Source organism: Chiroxiphia lanceolata, chromosome 20 (assembly GCF_009829145.1).
Source record: "Chiroxiphia lanceolata isolate bChiLan1 chromosome 20, bChiLan1.pri, whole genome shotgun sequence".
Lineage (NCBI taxonomy): Eukaryota > Metazoa > Chordata > Aves > Passeriformes > Pipridae > Chiroxiphia > Chiroxiphia lanceolata.
The window spans coordinates 7,882,510-7,901,881 of record NC_045656.1 but is presented as its reverse complement, the minus strand read 5'-3'; the positions used below and the strand labels follow the sequence as shown (position 1 = coordinate 7,901,881).

The 19,372-nt window shown below is 40.3% G+C and overlaps 1 protein-coding gene across 3 annotated transcripts in view; it reads left to right on the top strand.

Annotated features, from left to right (window-relative positions):
- The window catches only part of NCOR1 (nuclear receptor corepressor 1), a 60,583-nt gene extending 41,259 nt beyond the window's left edge, over positions 1-19,324 (top strand). For all 3 annotated transcript variants that reach the window (XM_032707892.1, XM_032707891.1, XM_032707893.1), the window contains 24 exons: positions 478-638; positions 1,017-1,137; positions 1,238-1,339; positions 1,880-1,977; positions 2,802-2,970; positions 3,514-3,654; positions 4,978-5,061; positions 5,587-5,843; positions 5,982-6,342; positions 6,852-7,076; positions 7,987-8,196; positions 8,836-8,985; positions 9,518-9,691; positions 10,144-10,309; positions 10,580-11,076; positions 11,512-11,637; positions 12,209-12,366; positions 12,608-12,831; positions 13,265-13,402; positions 14,489-14,631; positions 15,204-15,257; positions 15,597-15,818; positions 16,125-16,307; positions 16,515-19,324. In XM_032707892.1, coding sequence (XP_032563783.1) covers positions 478-638; positions 1,017-1,137; positions 1,238-1,339; positions 1,880-1,977; positions 2,802-2,970; positions 3,514-3,654; positions 4,978-5,061; positions 5,587-5,843; positions 5,982-6,342; positions 6,852-7,076; positions 7,987-8,196; positions 8,836-8,985; positions 9,518-9,691; positions 10,144-10,309; positions 10,580-11,076; positions 11,512-11,637; positions 12,209-12,366; positions 12,608-12,831; positions 13,265-13,402; positions 14,489-14,631; positions 15,204-15,257; positions 15,597-15,818; positions 16,125-16,307; positions 16,515-16,702 — 4,352 coding nt within the window. In that variant the 3' untranslated portion in view covers positions 16,703-19,324. The remainder of the gene's footprint in view (positions 1-477; positions 639-1,016; positions 1,138-1,237; positions 1,340-1,879; positions 1,978-2,801; positions 2,971-3,513; positions 3,655-4,977; positions 5,062-5,586; positions 5,844-5,981; positions 6,343-6,851; positions 7,077-7,986; positions 8,197-8,835; positions 8,986-9,517; positions 9,692-10,143; positions 10,310-10,579; positions 11,077-11,511; positions 11,638-12,208; positions 12,367-12,607; positions 12,832-13,264; positions 13,403-14,488; positions 14,632-15,203; positions 15,258-15,596; positions 15,819-16,124; positions 16,308-16,514) is intronic.
- The last annotated feature ends 48 nt before the right edge of the window (positions 19,325-19,372 follow it).

The window sequence follows — 19,372 nt, the reverse complement described above, 5'->3', positions numbered from 1 at the left end:
ACAGTTTTTTCATCTTAATACAAATACTGTCATATTCCTGGATGACCTTTCTTGTGAAGTTGAGGAAAAGAGAAAGCTGCTGATATCCTTGGCATTAGTGTCTGACTGTAATTGCTCTATATTATAGTCTGAATGTTTTATGAAACAGTGAAATAACTGACAAATCTTAATTCTGAAACTTGGATTATTGCTTTTCCCTTCAGAGTATAATGTCATGACCAGATGAGAGAAGCTTAGATTATATGTTACTCAAGTACCTTCCATTTAGAGAATAAGAACTTTCTTTAAAAATGGGAAAACAACAAAAAACTTGGACATAATGGATTTCAGAGTGTAAATACAGCTTTTGGGTATTGTGAGCCAATTCCACATAGAAACTGTCAGATGAACTGTGCTGTTTCTGTTCTTCTTGCCTCTCTGACAGCTCACAGAACATAAATACACTGTAATATTTAATGTACACTTTTCCTCCCCAAGTTCTCCAGCCAGCACCTCACCAGGTGATAACCAACATACCTGAAGGAGTCCGCCTTCCCACAACCAGACCCACCAGACCTCCACCACCCCTCATTCCATCCTCCAAAACAAGTGTGCCATCAGAAAAACCTTCCTTCATCATGGGAGGCTCGATCTCACAAGTAAGAGAATTATTATTTGAAGATCTGTCTTACATCAACTTTTTTGCCCTTTCTCCAACCTTTAACTTCTTGTACTCTGTTATGGATTCACAGCATTAACCCTTCAGACCTACCTATACATTCCACTATTGAAAGTCCAGGAATTACATATGCCTTAGAAAATAGAACATGTTGCAGTTATTTATATTTAGGGGCATGGTCAGGGATGTCCAGTTTAGGTGACCACTGGCACTGCACTCCTGGTGCTCTGTGCTTTGAGACTTTGCAGTGGGGTGCTGTAACATTTCAAGATAGGATCGTAGTAGTCTTAGCATTCTCTAAACAGAGATGTGAATCTTCATTCCAGAAACAAGAATTAACATATATTTGTTGTTCCAGGGAACACCTGGCACTTACTTAACGTCCCACAGTCAAGCTTCCTACGCCCAAGAAACTGCCAAGCCATCAGTGGGTTCTATATCTCTTGGGCTGCCAAGGCAGCAGGACTCGGCCAAATCTGGTAAGAAAAACAGACATGTGTTTTATATAGACTGTTTAATGACTCATAATTAAAGGAAAATAAAAAACCCCAACCTTTTACTTTTTATTCTCCTGAATAGCTTCCCTGCCCTATATTAAACAAGAAGAATTCTCTCCCAGAAGCCAGAATTCCCAACCCGAGGGGCTCCTGGTCCGGGCACAGCATGAAAGTGTGGTGAGAGGTAAAGGAAGTCACACAGATTAGGAAACTCTGTCAGAGCCTGAGAGAACCAAGAGAATCAACTTCTAGAGCTCAAACTGCTGGAAGTGTTATTTTAAAGTATTCTATGATTATATAAGTATCATAAAATTATAGGATTAATCTGTTCCCAGTTTTCCAAGGCCGTGTGTATTTGTAGCTGGCTCCTCCTCTCTGCATGGCTCGCTTAAAAATATTTGTTTCAAGACATACCAGTTTCAAAAGTAAGTTGTTCACTGGAGCATATGCAGAGCAACACATGGGAAACATCCAAATACATCAAAAGAACAGAAACTAAATAGCATTCATTAATCCTGTAAAATTACCTGAATTAATACTGTAAAGGACTATGTTAAAAGAGGAAATAGCCTATCCGCCTTAAATGCATGTTCTTAAGCTGAAATTTCCCCTATATTTTAGTGTAAACTAACAGTTTCTCACTAGAGTTTTTAATTATTTCAAGTCGAGTGGCCTTTTTTTTTTTTTCTCTTATTTATCAGGATATCTTATTATTTCAAATCAGGTACCACAACGATTCAGGAGGGAAGTATAACGAGAGGAACTCCAACCAATAAAGTTTCTGTTGAGACCATTCCTTCTTTGAGAGGCTCCATAACTCAGGTATTTTTCCCTTTGCTGAGAAGGCTGTAGCAAAAACAGCATCTTTAAACTATCACCGTGAATGTGTTTGCATGTCTGAAAAAGTAAATTGGTATCACAGAGTAGGAGCTGCCTTGAAAAAAGGACTTTAATACCATCAGATGTTCAAATCCCACTGTTGCTGAAATCAGCATTACCATGATTTCATCTTCATACATATGAGTCTTTAAACTTTTTAAATACAAACACCAGAGCCTTTGGTAAATCTAACTGAAGGCTCATTGGCACCTTTCATGAAAACAGCATCACACCTGAGTTCAGATATTAAAATCAACTATAGCCAGTCCTGTGCAGATGCTATTTAAAGCCAGAAAGGTAAATTCAAGCCTTTTGTCTCATCATTTTTTAAATGCTACTGTTTTGGTTGGTTTGGGGTCCTTACTTACAGAGATAATAGTATCAGTTCTGCTCTGAGAAAGAGGGATTTCATTTCTTTGGACAGAAATAAAACCTAATGGCACCATTAAGAATGTGGTATATGTTATCTACCCCCCTAATGGTATTTATAGGGTAAATGTTCTAGGTTGTGGAATACTTTGGTAATATTGTCCTTCTTATTCTTCTTTCTGTATTTTGTAAGAGGGTAGCAGATTGCTTACGAATAATCTTGCTCATATGGAGGTAATAATAGAAGCAGAAGTTTAAGCCATACTGCTTGATAGTAGTTGGTTTTATAGATCTAAAATTTGTTTGGTTTTGGGTTTGTTTTTTTTTCCCTTCACTGCTCCCTGTTTTCTTAAATAAACCCCCATGTTCTGAGTCACATGTGCTGGGTTTGCACACAGGGTACCCCAGCTCTGTCCCAGTCTGGCATCGCAGCCGACGCGTTGCTGAAGGGAACCATCACCCGCCTGGCCACAGAGGACACCAGCCCAGAGAAGTGCAGGGAGGAGGCTTCAGCCAAAGGCCACGTTATTTATGAAGGCAAAAGTGGGCATATTTTATCTTATGATGGTGAGTGTTTGTATCCTGTACCTGATCAAAGTCAAGGCTGCAGCAGGTTCTGCTTTGATGATCCCTGTCTGAAGTGTTTCTGCTTCCGAGTGGGTTGGTGTGAACCTCAGTCACTGGGGTGCTGGTTTTGAGAATTAGTGATCCAGAAATTGTGCCTGTGTTCTGAAGAATCTTCTGCATTCTGTGTTTAAAATATAGTTAAATTATTTAATTTTTTTGCCATTTATTTCCAGTTTGTCATGGAATATTTTTATTGTGAAAGGTTAAACAACCGAGTTTAAAATTGCCTGTATTAAAATAAAAATAGATGTAACATTTAACTTTGAACTTCAATTGAAATACTGATAAATCAGTAACCAAACAAATATATATTTTTTGACAAACTGTAAGGGATCTTTTCAAGACTGAGCTTTAATGTTACAGTATTATATTGAAGTTGTGTTGTTAAAGTATTCATGACCTGTGGTCTCATTAATGTAATATTCATGTGTCCTTTCTTTTATTGTCCACATTTCCTAACCACACTCTTGTACATTTTACCAGCTATTAAAAATGTCCGTGAAGGAACAAGGAGTCCAAGAACTGCTCATGAAATTGGTTTAAAGAGAACTTATGACACCATGGAAGGAAATATAAAACAAGGGATGTCACTGCGGGAGTCTCCGGTGTCTGCGCCGCTGGAAGGTAAAAACAGCTGCTTCCAAGGTGTTTTATCTTTTATCCAAACCTTTTGCATTGATGTAAGAGTATTTAGATTATCCTACTGAGCAGATAAAAGAGAAGTTAGATTTAAATCTTACATTACTAACCAAATCCACGCAGCAGCGCTGCAATTAAAGTGTGCTGGGAACAGGACTGAAGCAGATAGTAGTTTTCCTTTTAGTTTTTCTGGTGTGTTACCACAACTGGAGGTCCAGGTGGCACTTCCTCCTCTCAGCACATGTGACTGACTCTCCACAGTCCCAGTGGGTCACATAGAGCTCAAACTCTGGGTCACACCAGCACAGACTCTGTGACACACCCCTTAGTTCAATATTGGCAGAGTCCCTCGGTATCACACTGGCCTGACCTTTTGCATTCCTGCAATAAACCTCTTTGACTTGCACAGCTGCCCTGTCCTGCTCCAGGGCATCCCTACTACCACTGTGTTTTAATAAACTGTGATCAAACAAAGCCTGCAGAGGTCAAGTCAGGCCATTATATAACTTCTCTGATCGTTTTGTAAAAATACAAATGCAGGAAAATGTTTCATGCCTCAACCATGGAGTCTCACTCTTTAAGTGCATTTTGTCCCATCTTTGGGTAGCCTTAAAGGCTGTTTTGTTTAAATGTTCATCAGATAGAACAATATGAATAAGAGGTTTGTAGACTGTCTACAGAAATTCACTGTGGCCTTTAAGTTGCAGATGCATTTGGCTCATTTTCAGGCTTTTCTGGCACATGAGAAGCTGCTCTGATACTTTTGTGCTGTATCTCATCACTGACACATTTTCTGTCCTCAAACTGTGTAAAATTATGAGGTTTTGAGGGTTTGGTTTGGATTCTTACTGTAGGAACAGTAAATTCAACTCCTCACAGATGATTTAATATGAACTTTGATTAATTTGGAGGATGCTGAGCTATATATTTTTTTTTTCTTATTGTTCCACTTCCCATCATGAACCCCTTTCTTTTTAGGCACAGAAAGTGGAGCGTGAGGAAAGCAGTGACTGCTTTTGGAACAAAGGCTAAGCTTAATTGTAAAAAACACTTTGTGTTTTCTAAATATGTTAAAACTTGCAACAATGCAATAGCACAAATACTTGAACTGAAAGATTTATTTTTTGGGGGCAGGAGGTGTTTATAACATGTTGCTACAATGCCTGACATACTGAGGCTTGGCCCTCTGGGCACTGCCGTGATAGAGATCTCACAATCTCTAAGGTGTGAGAAGGAGGGGTTTTGTTGGTTTGGAGTGGTTTTTTAACACTTTTTTAATTCTCTAAATGATGTTCATTTTAATTTTAGGTTTAATATGCCGTGCACTGCCTCGGGGGAGCCCACACGCTGAACTAAAGGAGAGAACAGTGTTGTCTGGCTCTATAATGCAAGGTAAGGTGTTGCAAGTTTAGAAGCAAACATTAATTACATCCTCAAAAATCTGGATTTCTGAACCTTAAAACTGTTACTACCAGTGGTAGCTGTGTTAAAGGTCAAGATTATTTTATGAAACACGTTATCAGAGTGTAAATCAGCAACTTTCTGATATTATGTGTTCAAAACTAGTGTGTAAATATAGCTTTTCATTTCTTTTTTGAAAATAGACCTTTTTAATATGAATCCTTGGTAATTGGCACTTTTTCCAGCTAACACTAGCAGTTCCCTAGATGTCTGAAGATGTATGCTATTTCTTTTATTTCAGCATTTGAAATAGCTTGGGGTGCTTTCAGTAATATATTGAATGTTTGTTCAGTATTATTTTTGTGGTGATTTCTTTATTCTTCAGGGTATATTGTCACAGACTATAGGAAACCAAAATTCCAGTTTTATGACATGTAGTTAGTTACTCTGCTTGTGGAAAAAAAGAGACTTAGTAGCTGTTAACACCATTAATGTGACCCTTTCTTTTTATAAAAGGCACACCAAGAGCAACAGCTGAAAGTTTTGAAGAAGGTTTGAAGTACCCTAAACAGATAAAGAGAGAGTCACCTCCCATAAGGACATTTGAAGGAGCCATTACTAAGGGGAAACCATATGATGGGGTCACCACTATAAAAGAAATGGGTCGTTCCATCCATGAAATCCCAAGACAGGACCTGTTAAGCCAAGAGAGTCGCAAGACTCCTGAAATGGTGCAGACAACCAGGCCAATCATAGAAGGCTCCATATCTCAGGTAAGTCCAAAAAGCACTGGTGGACTCGTGCAGTTACTCACAGACTCAGTGGTGAGTCGGCTCTGGCCATGAGGGTTTTTTAGCACAAGTGAAACATTGACAGGATAACTTTACCTGACCTTTTTCTCCTCTTTTCAGGGCACACCCATAAAATATGAAAGCAACTCTGGCCAGTCTGCCATCAAACACAACGTAAAATCTTTAATCACTGGACCAAGCAAGCTCCCCCGTGGAATGCCCCAGCTGGAAATGGTGCCAGAGAACGTGAAGGTGGTGGAGCGAGGAAAATACGAAGATGTGAAGAGCGGGGACGCCGTCCGCTCCCGGCACACGTCGGTCGTCAGCTCTGGTCCCTCTGTCCTCAGGTCAACTCTTCATGAAACTCCCAAATCACAGCTGAGCCCTGGGATTTATGATGATACAAATGCACGGAGGACACCTGTGAACTATCAGAGTCCAATGTCCAGGAGTTCACCTATGATGAATAGAGTTAGTGAGGGTATGTTCTTCCTATCCAGAGTAAGACAAAAAGTTTTATTATTTTAATTTAAAACTGCTTTATGAGGTCTGTTCTTCTTTCTTTTATTCTAATGGCTTCTCTCAATTTGTAAGGTGTTAATTAAAGCTGTTAATTAAAATAAAATTAAAATCTACCTTACTGTAATGCAGTACAGTACAGTGGGAAGGCAATTCGCTCTCAATTTTCATTTGATTATGCATCACTGTGAAAGTGTTACCTACAAGGGTAATGTTTTAAGAGCAGAAGCTGTTCCTGAATTACAGAGGTGTCTACATGATGAAGATAATATGATCAAGTGTAAGCAATCTGAGTTTTATAACATAGTTTTTTTCACCAGAAATATTTTGTGATATAAAATATTCTCTGTGCTTTATTGTAGCTGATTGCAGGGTACTCGAGAATGTTCCTTGGGAGCCAGTGTATACTTACAGCTGAATTTTCAGTGGGAAAATAGACATTTTAATAATTTGAATTTTTCATTCTTTTAGCTGGAATATCTTCTGGGAAGCCAGCAAATCACGAAAGGAAGAACACACTCACTCCAACACAGAGGGAGAGTGTGCCAGCAAAATCTCCAGTCCCAGGGGTTGATCCTGTAGTGGCTCACAGTCCTTTTGACCCTCATCACAGAGGAGCAACTCCTGAAGTCTATAGGGGTCACCTCCCTCCTCATTTAGATCCTGCTATGCCATTTCACAGGGCTCTGGATCCTGGTAAGTCCATTTGTGTTGGTTTTTTTAGTTTTAGAAATATTGTGAGCTTTGATGCCTTTAAAAGGCAATTATCAATGGCCAGATATCATTTATGAGGTTATAAATATATATTGTTGTGGTTTGGTATCTAACCAGGAAACTTAGTATTGTATAATACTGTAACTTCCTTTCAGAGCTGCCAACTTGCTTCTGTGTTGTTAAAAAGTTCAGGCATTATTTTTAGTTAAGTACTTGTGAAATATATTAAAAGCTCTCAGGAAAGCTATGCAAAGAAGCATATGGAAGAGGCTACAGAAGTAAAGAATAGAATTATATAGAATTATAGTAGAATTCTATATAATTATATATAGACATGTATTCTGTGTAAGTCTTCTGTTCATGACTGTGATTCATTCTCACAGAGGAATTATCACGTTATTCCTGTTGATGTTAAATACAATAGACTTCCTTTTAACCTATCCATCAGTCTACTTCTGTGAGGTATTTTAACCTTCTTTAGGTATTTCAGCCCTTTATATCTTCAGAATGTCAGGATTTACGTTTTAAATAAAATCTCTTCTCTAATGCATCTCTCCAATCTGGATTATGTAGCATTTTCTGTCTGTGCATAAATTCACTAAAACATCAGTATTAAAATGCTGTTTTAATTTACTTGGCGCTGGCTAGAGAGACTTGACAGCACTTCTCATTGAAGCTTTATAAACACCTGAAAGTTTCATTTGATAGAGAATGACACGAGATGAGCTCAGTTTGTTAGGGCTTGGTGCTAATAACGCCAAGGTCACAGTTCAGTCCCCTGTACGGTCCATTCACTTAAGAGTTGGACTCAATCCTTGTGGGCCCCTTCTAACTCAGACTATTCTGTGATACTGCTTCCTAAATCTTCTCTTCTCCCCTCTGTCACCCCCAGCTGCTGCTGCTTACCTGTTCCAAAGGCAGCTCTCGCCCACCCCGGGCTACCCGAGCCAGTACCAGCTGTACGCGATGGAGAACACGCGGCAGACCATCCTCAACGACTACATCACCTCCCAGCAGATGCAGGTCAACCTTCGCCCCGACGTCACCAGGGGCTTGTCTCCCAGAGAGCAAACTTTAGCTCTGCCCTATGCAGGAGCGAGAGGTGGGCCTGTCTTTTGCTGTAATGCTCTTTCAGAGGGGTTTGGGATGTGCTCTGCGGTGGGCTGAATGCACGCACAGAAGTGCAGATGTGTAGATGTGTTCCGTGTATGACAACTCATTTGCAAACTGCCTTTTGTGGATATAAAGGAAAACTATGTCTGTAATCACTGTTGTTAAGGGGAAGGCTGTAAGACTTTAAGAGTGTTCAAGATCCAGTGATCAGAAGCATATTTAGCTCATCTTCAGACTTCAGAAAAGAGAATTATATCAAAATGAGAACTTCAAAAAGAAAACAAAAGCAACAGCCTAAAGGTTAATGTTTGTGAAAACTATGCTCATTGTTGTATTTTTGGGTAATACCCAAAACTGGTAAAATAGGGAATTATTGAGTAGAGCTGAAGCATATTTTCTTAAAGGGCAATTAAAGGGAGTACTACAAATGCAAATTCTGACTTAGTGTGTTCCTTAATTGCTGATTGCCAGATCCATAACCAGCTGGAGTATAGTTCTACAATTGCCTTATTCTTATATTTTTTCACTAATACTCATTGCTGACTGTTACCAATGAACAGAACATAAAATGTGTAGACCTTTGGTCTGTCCTTGAGCGGCCATTCTTACGTGTGTCACCTCCTAACAGGAATTATTGACCTGAACAATATGGCTCCCACTATCTTAGTGCCTCATCCTGGAGGAACAAGCACCCCACCCATGGAGAGAATCACATATATCCCTGGCACTCAGCTTACCTTCCCCCCCAGGCCTTACAATCCTGCTTCTCTGTCACCAGGTAAGAGCCCTCATGGTTTGGTGATTTCTCTCATTGTCTGACATGCTGAGATAATTGACCATCTTTATTCAGCTTTCATTAATGGCCATGTTTTGTTGTTTTCTCAGGCAATGCTTTTTGCATGCACTTCTGATAGCAAAGGTTTTTTGGTGATATCCTGTATAGTTACAGTAGGAGAGCTGTCAAATTCAGAATTTGCCTCGTTCTGTCAGGTCCTTATTTATAGTAATTTGAATATGATTTCATTAACCTCATTTCACATATGTTGAAGGGTGGAATTTGGATTTAAAAGTTGTCTAGTTTCTAATAGTAGAGAAACTACTTCAGTAAATATCTGTTGAGCCTTCCACTGTTGCTGTATGTTAAGCTTTTGTCTTCCTAGATAAGGGATGGTCTTGAGTGGAATGAAAATGTATGTGGGAAATTTTGCTGTAGGTGGATGGCAGAATATGCTGGCAAATGTTAACATCAAATTATGCTTCACTCATGTATCTCTGTTTTGCTACTTCATTTTACCTTGTGGACCTTCCAGGACACCCCACACACCTGGCAGCTTCTGCAGCTGCAAGTGCTGAAAGGGAAAGGGAAAGGGAGAGGGAGAAGGAACGGGAAAGGGAGAGGGAACGTGAGCGAGAGCGGGAACGAGAACGAGAACGTGAGAGGGAGAGAATAACTTCAGTCCCTGCTGAACTTTATCTCCGACCAGGTCAGTGCACATGGGATCAGTTGTCTTGTAGAACTGCAACTGCTCATTTTCTGTAGCTACTCTTGTGAACAGCAGCTTTCTAACACGTTGCTCACTTCGGTTTCAGTCTGCACTTCAGGCAGGTTCCTGTTACCCAGCAGTTCTGGTCTTTATTGCAACTTCTACAAGTACCAGGCTTGATCTTTCTCTCAGAGCTTTCCCTAGTACCTCAGGTACTCCCCTAGTACCTAGGGAAGGAATGAATCCCAGTTATCACTGGCACAGCATGTAATTTAGAGCATTGTAAACACAGTGCTCTAAACATTTAAACCTTCATACATTCCACCACATCCAGAGTGGTGGAGCTGCCTGGGAAAGGATGTGGAGGATACAGCATTGATACATAGTTCTGCACTGTTATAAGAATAATCCATATATTTTTTGTTTGTTCCCCTCCACTCTGTGTTCTGCAGGTACAGAGCAGCCTGGCAGACCTGGCAGTCACGGATACGTCCGGTCCCCATCCCCGTCAGTCAGAACCCAGGAAAACATCCTGCAGCAAAGGCCCAGTATTTTTCAAGGAACCAATGGGACAAGTGTAATCACACCTCTGGATCCTGCTGCTCAGCTACGTATCATGTATGTTTTATAAGTTACTGTTGCAGAGATACCTGTTCTAATATTTGAGCTTATTAAAAGCTGCATTTAGCCTGAGGAAAATACTACAGGGTTAAGGATATCCCACTCTCTGATTGCTCTTGGATTTATCAGAAGTGATCCAGTGCATTTTTACCAGTCCATTTGGGAGAGAAAGGAGGGTCACTAAAGCTTTGTTTCACTGTATGCACGATCTGGCTCTAGTTCTTTGTTCCTTGTGATATAATTCAGACTATTCAATGTTTCCAACAGGCAGCTCACCCCCGGGGCTCCCTCTATCACTCAAGGCTTACCAGCTTCCCGTTACAACACTGCTGCTGATGCCCTGGCAGCTCTGGTAGATGCTGCAGCCTCTGCTCCTCAGATGGAAGTTGCCAAAGCAAAAGAGAACAAGCACGAAGGAACCAGGATAGAAGAGAACATGGGCCGCCGGTCAGCTGTGGTTACTGACCAGCAGCAGCTGGAACAGAAGACACTGGAGGTAGAAAAGAGGCCTGTCCAGTGCCCCTATACATCTGCAAATTATTCTGGTGGCAAGTCCCAGGGACAGTCTTCATCAGTAGTCTATTCAGAGGCTGGTAAAGAGAAAGGACCTCCTCCTAAATCCAGGTACGAGGAAGAGCTGAGAACTCGAGGAAAGACCACAATTACTGCTGCTAACTTCATAGATGTGATCATCACTCGACAGATTGCTTCAGACAAGGATGCACGAGATAGGGGCTCTCAAAGTTCAGATTCTTCCAGTAGTTGTACGTATCTTAGTCACTATCTACTTCTTTGCTGTCTGTCTTAGCCCTTCAGGGAAATAAGATGTGAAATGATGTGGATGTTTAATGATAAAATATTCAGCCCTGCACAGTAGAAACACTTCATAGACAAACAGTTTTTGCAAATAGTGACTCAAGACTCTTGCAAAATCAGAGTTGTTTGCTTTATTCAGATTCCATGCTACAGCATGAAATGCAGGATCGTAAGAGTAACCTTATCAGAAGTCAGGCAACTGAAAATTATTTGGTTTATGTTGAAACACTGTTTTATGGAAGTGTTTGTGTCACCATGGTTATCATGAGAAAAAGACAGTGTTTTGACTTTCATTCACTGATGCCATTTCAGTGGAAGCTGTGGGCAACAAAAAATTTCTGTGATATTTACCCCTTATTCCACAACCTTTGCTTGACATTCAGTATCCTCCCACCGGTATGAAGCTCCTGGAGATGCCATTGAGGTGATTAGCCCTGCAAATTCCCCTGTACCTGCTCAAGAAAAGCTACAGCCCTATCAAGAGACACCTAAACCAAGCCAGGCAGAGAGTAAGTTTATCTGCATATGCAAATACTCTCTCAGTTACCTTTCTTATATTTACCAGCTCCACAAATTCATAAAAAATTAAAATATCTTTTATCTATTATTCAACATTATCTATAATTATATATCTTATTATCTATTATTTTATCTATTTAAAATATCAAAGTGACTGTATACCATATTTTTCTTGTTGGAAGTATGTTGTTGCAGTGAAAAACTAGAGCAGATGTCTTAGAACTGACACATTAAACACAGTTTCTTTACAGCATCGCTGAATTAATTAGAAATTTTCAATATATTCTTTAAAATCAATGCATGGTGGTGTTGATGCCCACAATTTTTTACCTGTTGGTGATGCTCAAAGTATTGCAGTTGAGAAATGAGCTGAAATTCACCTGCATTGTGGAATGAAGTTTTATTTTATAAATTGTAGAGCCTGTGTATGAAGGTGGAAAAGGTGGTCATCACACAGGATACCTACAGTCTAATGCAGAAACTCTTCATCTTTTACGTTTTGTAAGCACAGAAGTTTCAAACCTTGCAGCTTAACAGACTGGCCTTCTCTTTTTCAACCAGCTGACCCAAACAGGCCCTATGAGGGGCCGATTCACCGCTACAGGACGCAGCAGGAACCCCCTTCACCCCAACAACCTCCACCTCCCTCTTCCCAGGCAGAAGGGATGGCACACGTGCCCAGGACCCATCGGCTCATCACCCTTGCTGATCACATCTGTGTAGGTTTATTTGCTTGCATCTTGTCAGATGTGACAAGTGTTGTATTCTGATTATGTAAACACATGTTTTGGAACTTAATTCTCTAATTATTGGTTTTACTTGAGGATATTATAAAACGTTGTATCTGGATTTATAATCCCGTTTGTTGCAGTCAGTCTCATGTTCATCTAGTTCATGAATACCTACAGTCTGGCCAATATCTGACCAAGATCTGTTTTCTGTCTTTTTGATGACATTCAGCAAATTATTACACAAGACTTTGCAAGAAACCAAGCAGCTTCTCAGGCCTCTTTGCAGCCTCCCACCACTACATTCCAGAATTCCACCCCTGCTCCAACACCTGTTTCCAGCCGGGCAAAGACATCAAATCGCTACAGCCCCGAGGCACAGTCACAGCCTGTCCACCACCAGCGGCCAGGTGCCAGAGTGTCACCTGAAAACCTGTCTGACAAGGCCAGGGGAAGGTAATGCATGTATTCAGTTTGACTGCAACTTTAATTAATGCCCAGATATGGTATTTCTGTAAAAAAGTGCATTAATCTTGATGTAGATCGGAAGTGAAGGTACCTTTTCGTATTATTTTTAGACAACATCTGTCTCATACTGTTTTTGACAATTGCTTGGCTCCAAAACATAACTTAAAACTGTTTTCCCTTCACTATTTCTGCTTAATTTCCAGTCTTTAGAGAGGTGAAGATGTTTAATTCCTTAAAACTTACCGGAGTCATTATGGGTCTTTATTCATAGTCTTTTTTTTGAGGTCACCAAGCAGACTAAAGGCATGTAACATATAACTAGACATAAGTAGTTATGGAGCAACTGGAAAACAATTACATGAATTAACTATTGCTGTCCATGCATTAAGAGTACTTACCTGTCTCTGAATTATGGATGTAGGCCTGGAAAATCTCCAGAGAGGAGTCACGTCTCTTCAGAGCCCTACGAGCCAATCTCACCACCTCAGGTCCCGGTTGTACATGAGAAACAGGAAAATGTTCTTCTGCTTTCCCAAAGAACTGAGCCTACTGAACAGAGGTAGGTGTAAAGCTGACTTTAAAAATATTATTTGGGATCTTTGTGCTGCAAACAGTGTCTTTATTGAAGAGCACTTTAAGTGATCTTCCTCTGGTACCACAGGGAAAGCTGTTAATCACAGGTGATCCTTTTGCACTAACATCCAAAACTTGCTATTGGGAGGTGCCTTGGGAAGGCTGAGTGAAAGGGCATCTGTTCGTGTTCTGTCTTCAGTTTCAGTGTTATATCTGTTATATCTGGTAGAAAATGTTAGAACAAAGTTCCTCATGGGTACCAGTTCTATAAAACTGAGGTGGTTTTTGAGAAAGGTGCATTTTCTACAGTATTTATTAAATAATTCTGTATTCTCCTGCCTGATTGGCTTTTTGGATACTGTCCTGGTGGAGAGGGGAGGAACCCTGGCTTCCAGCACTCATGATTCTGGAGCAGTTAATCAGTTGAAACATCACTAAGCTAAGGAGCTTCACTTCTGGGAGGTGTGAAGGTGGGGTGTCAGGAGGTCCCTGGATCAGGCAGCCCTGTCCCAGAGCTGTTTGTCACTCTGCCACATCTGCAGCATCAAACTGCCCAGGATCCCTGGCACACTGGCAGTGCTGGTGTCTGCAGACCTGTGGCAGATGTTGCAGTGGGTGCTCCTGCCATTTGCTTTGCTGAGGAAGGAGTAGCACCCAATGTACTTATTTAAGGCTCTTCTGGTGACATTGATTCAGTTTTTCTTGGGTTTTTTCCCCCCTCCACTCTGCAGTTGCTGGCAGGGTTGTTACAGTCCATGGTGGAGGTTAGCTAGATCTCAGGGATTTTTGGGAACAGGACTGCACTTTTAGAAATGTAAGGATTTTGGGCTAGGAAACCTTTAGAGTCTTTTTTGCTTTATTTTAGATTATTTTTTAATTTAAGTATGGATTGTTTCTTGGGGATTTTAATTAAGGCTTTTTTGCCAGATTACTGCTGCTTAAACAAACTCAGTTTTTATTGAGCCACCACAGTGTTCATACAACGTTAGTGGTTTCTGCCTGACTGCTTTTGGAAAGATTTAAATGTACATCTTGGATGTTCTGTCTCTTTGACACGTGTTGGTCTTGGCAGGACTGACTCTCGCTCTCCAGGCAGTATCAGTTACCTGCCTTCGTTTTTCACCAAACTTGAGAACACTTCACCAATGGTAAAATCCAAGAAACAGGAGATATTTCGAAAGCTGAACTCATCTGGTGGAGGTGACTCTGACATGGGTATGCAGGACTTGCCTTTTCACTCAATTTTTCCAGCTTGTGCTTTCTGTGACTGCCATCCACAGATGTCCTGACCTAAATATGTTTCAAATAATATGAATTAATCTAAATCTATGAACATAAAACACATATAATAATTTGTGACCAGTAGAATCAGAATATTATTAGATTTTTTTTTTAAATGCTGCTGTATGTAGGACTGTCACATTTAATCTTTTTAACACTTAATCTGAGAGATAAAAACCACACAATTAATGAGAAAGATGTTAAAACCTGACATTATTCTAATTAACTTTGTGTCTGTAGTTTGCTTCATATCAACATTAACTGTTATACATGTTCCTTTTTGGAAAGGTGTCTGGAAACTGAATGGTTTGTGTTTTCTTGGCCCTTATGATTATGTCTGTTAAATGAAATTTTAGTATAGTTTCAGGAATGAACACTGACATGGTGGAATATGATACTAGAACTATATTTTTGGGGTTTTTTTCTTGTGCAGTAGAGCTAGGAGTGATAACTTGAGTGATCATCAGTACTGAAAAATTCAGTGAAATGTTGTGTTTTGATTGCAGCAACTGCTCAGCCAGGGACTGAAATATTCAATTTGCCAGCAGTCACTACCTCAGGTAAGTTTTCAGGTAAAGGAAACAATATGTGTTTCAGAAAAAGTAAACTAATGTAATATCTTAAATTTATACTCTTTGGGGAGTCCGGTAAATGAGGAAGATGACAAAAATGTAAAAGTTAATATCCTACATGAAAATTGGTTTCCTGCATTGTAGAGAAAAGCAAAATGACCAAAGTTTCAGAAAATATTTAAATGGCAACTTAAGCAAGAATGCTTTATTTGTTATTTCCCCACTTTTCTGTCTCTCTCTAAAATGCTTCCCCACATCCCTTTGTAATTTCTCTGAGACGTTTTTTGCCTCTCTTCCCACCTTTCCCTGTTTTCTTTTCTCTCCCAGGTGCAGTCAGTTCGAGGGGTCATTCCTTTGCAGATCCTGCCAGTAATCTGGGTCTGGAAGACATTATTAGGAAAGCATTGATGGGAAACTTTGATGACAAGAGTGAGGAACACGGAGTTGTAATGTCACAGTCCCTTGCGGTCGCACCGGGCGGTTCCGGGGCCGCGGTACCGGCGAGTAACGAGACACGTAGGGAAGAAGCCAATCCATCACCAAATTCAGGTGAGGTATTATTGCAACTCCTAAGTATCCCATGGTCTTAAAATAAATAAATCAAGGGTTTGAATAAATTCAGTGTCACCAGAAATCACTGTCTTTTCTCTGGGAGTGATAGAGGTGGTGTTTGCATTCCCTCCGCGGTCCTGGGTTTTCAGGAGGATTAACCTGTGACAACACTGATGGAATGGGGAAGAGAGAAGAGGGTGTGTTGGATGCCTGAAGCTTCTCAGTGCTGCATGGTAACTTAGAGAAACAAACACACAGAGGCTAAAATGCAGTTTTTGTGAAATCTGTCCCTTCTGTTCCCAGGAGGGGGAGTCAGCAAGCAGAAGCTCATCGGCAAGTCGAACAGTAGGAAATCGAAGTCTCCGATTCCTGGACAGGGATATTTGGGAACTGAAAGACCTTCTTCTGTCTCATCTGTACATTCAGAAGGGGACTACCACAGACAGACGCCAGTGTGGGCCTGGGAAGACAGGCCTTCATCAACAGGTGAGGAATGGGGTTCTTTCAAACTTCACAAATGAGATTAAGTGTCTGTAGAAAGCTGAGATGCCGACACACTGTAACACTGGATATCAGCTTACACAGTGTATGAGGATTTTCTGAAATGGATTTTCTGATAGTTGTCACAACCAAAACCAGCCTGGCTTTACACAGATCTCTCAGAACAGCTCCTGTTTTTGCCTTTTGATCCAGGTTCCACCCAGTTTCCCTACAACCCGCTGACGATGAGGATGCTCAGCAGCACCCCCCCGACATCCATCGCCTGTGCCCCCCCGTCCATGAGCCAAGCAACCACTCACCCACAGAACAGGATATGGGAGCGAGAGCCTGCACCACTGCTTTCAGCACAATATGAGACTCTGTCTGACAGTGATGACTGAACTATGCAGATTATTATTTTTTTTTTAATTTGCGGGTCAAAAAAAGAAATCTATTTTTGACTTGTGCCCACAGAGACTTTCCAAGAGAGCAAGGGCCACACAATGAAGAATTGCTGGAGAGTCTGTTCAATGCCTTCTGCACAGGCTGTGCGTTGGAGGATTGTGGTTGAGAAGGTTGACTTACTAAAGATAAATATGTAAAGAGTTTTTAAAAATGTGGACTATTCCTGCTCTACATCTATTTGTAAAGAAAACCATAATGTCTTTTAAATCATTCTTCTGTAAATAGAGAGTACTTTTTGCAGTGTTTTTTCCCTTGCTATAGTATCTGGTGTACTTATGTTCAAATCATTGCCTAAACTTTGGGGGTCATTTTGTAATTTTTTTTAAGCATTTTCTCCAGTGTAGAATACTCTTCATAACCCTAGCCTCCCTCTCAGCCTAGCCTAACCAGAACCCCAGCCTCCCAACCATCATTGCCCGTTTAATGCCGTGCCACTTCCTGCAGGCATTGTGCTTTTATATAATTTTTTTTTTTCTCCCTAGACACACTCTTTCAGTGGTGTTCAAGCTCTTGTGAAAATGTTGATTTTTAAGACTGACCCCTTAGTGAATTCTGTACATTAACATAGTCCGGTTCGCTGGAATAAGATGATATATTTCTTTGAATTTGAAATTCTGCCACATTGTAAATTTTTGGTGCAGTTGGTTTTATTTAGCAACACTGCAGAAATATTATTGCATGGGTATGTTATGGCTCATTTTTTGAAAGGTTAAAGAAACAAAAAGAACAGCTTCTGGAGGCATACCTCACTGTTATGCACACTGGGAATTTTGACTGTGCCCCAAAAGCCTATCTTAGTGTTTTCTGTTTCTGCATTGTATGCAGTCAAAACAGGCTACTAAATTTTCCTGTCATATTTAACCACAGCAAATGGTTTTTCTGAAGAGGCTCTGGGTGGGTTGATAAATCCTTTAAGAAGAAAAACCTCTACATCCCGAGTTTAAATAAAACAAAGTGCTTTTATAGAATAATTGAGCAACACACGAGTCAGCTACTTGGCTTCTGTTACAACCAGTTTGAAATAGGTACTGTGATTTTTACCTTCCTCCAATCTGATTTTTGTAATAATTATTTTGAAGTCTGTGTCCCAGTCCCTGTAAGCAAGCTTTTGGTGGAAGTCCTTACAAATGCTTGGCTTAACTCCCGAAGTGTGCAATACTTGTTAGGGTGATTTTTATTTTTAAATTGTATATGGTACTAGGAGAGTCTCCTTAATCATTCAGTGCTTGCTATGGTATGCTTGTAGCTCATGTACACACACATCTGGTTAGTGATATCACAGGGTGCCCTGACATCCATCTCCAGAAGCATCTTATTTTATGCTGCACTGACCTCAGGAAGTGAATTTGACTCTTCTGGGGTAGAAGGACTGATTTACAGATAGCACTGAGCTGGGGGGGTGGCGTGGTCTGTCAGATTCCAAACTGCTTTTGCATCTCATTGATCAACAGAGTCTTTGCCTTGAAGTTATTTTCCAGTGAAAATATTTGGACTTTACCGCTGTGTTTGTGATCGTTGTATGGAAGGTGTAATGCAGTGTGTAACCTTAAGCCATGTGAGCTCTGCAGCCAATGGAAGGACTGTGATGGTCCAGTTACAAACAGGAAGAAGCACAGAACTATTTATCAACAGCAAATTTGCTTTCAGTCCTTTAAGAAAAGCCTTTTTGCCCCAAGTGTGGGAAACAAAAAAAATCCAAAGGAACTCATTTGGAAACTTGACACTGTGTTGAAAATACAGAATTATTTTGCTACTTTCTTTAAACACTGCATCAGAGTAGATCCTTTGGCAGTCTTAAATCTCCTTGCAGTCTAAGAAAGATTTCTCTCATCCTCCCATCCTTTACCCTTCTGGCTTGAAGCAGTTTTCATCCTGTTTGTAGACCTGTGCTCTTATTTTAACTCTCTTTTTTGTTCCCACAGCAACATATACTGGAAAACGAGTTGATCTGCCCTTTTTGTAGATTTAAATTTGGAGTGGAGAGTTAAGTTCCATTCTTAAGCTCACTTGTTCTCACTTTCTTAGTGTAACAAATACAATGTGAAAGAGGCATGTACAGACAAATGTCTTTGCTACCTGTACAGTAAGTATAGCATGTTCATTGCAGAGCTTCATGTTACTGCTGCAGCAGCAGCAAGATATCCAAAGTAGGATAGTCACCTTCTCCTAAGATACAGCTTGAGTGGCATTTGCACATAAAATGTTGCTGCTTTTTTGTTTGTTATCTGAGTTTTAACTTCTCCAGTGTAAAAAACCTCTCCAGAGCCTAAGTTAGGGTTTACCACAATTCCAGTAATCTTCAAGTATGGAATTACATCTGCCCTGTTTCAAACAGGAAGGTGTTTGTAAGTCATGTTTACAAAGTTTAGTTTACTACAAATTTTTACCTGATTTCTGATCAGCGCTTTCACAATGCTTTCATCTTGATATGGTTCGTGATTCTGATATTGAAATCATTTAAGACTTGAAAAACCCATGCATCATAATTTCCACACAATGTCTTCAGTAGACAGTGACTTCTGGATTCAGACCAATCAATAAAGGGGATCAGTTCTCCACTTGCTTTTCCTGTGTCTCCCTCTTGTTTTGCAGCATCAAGCCAGACC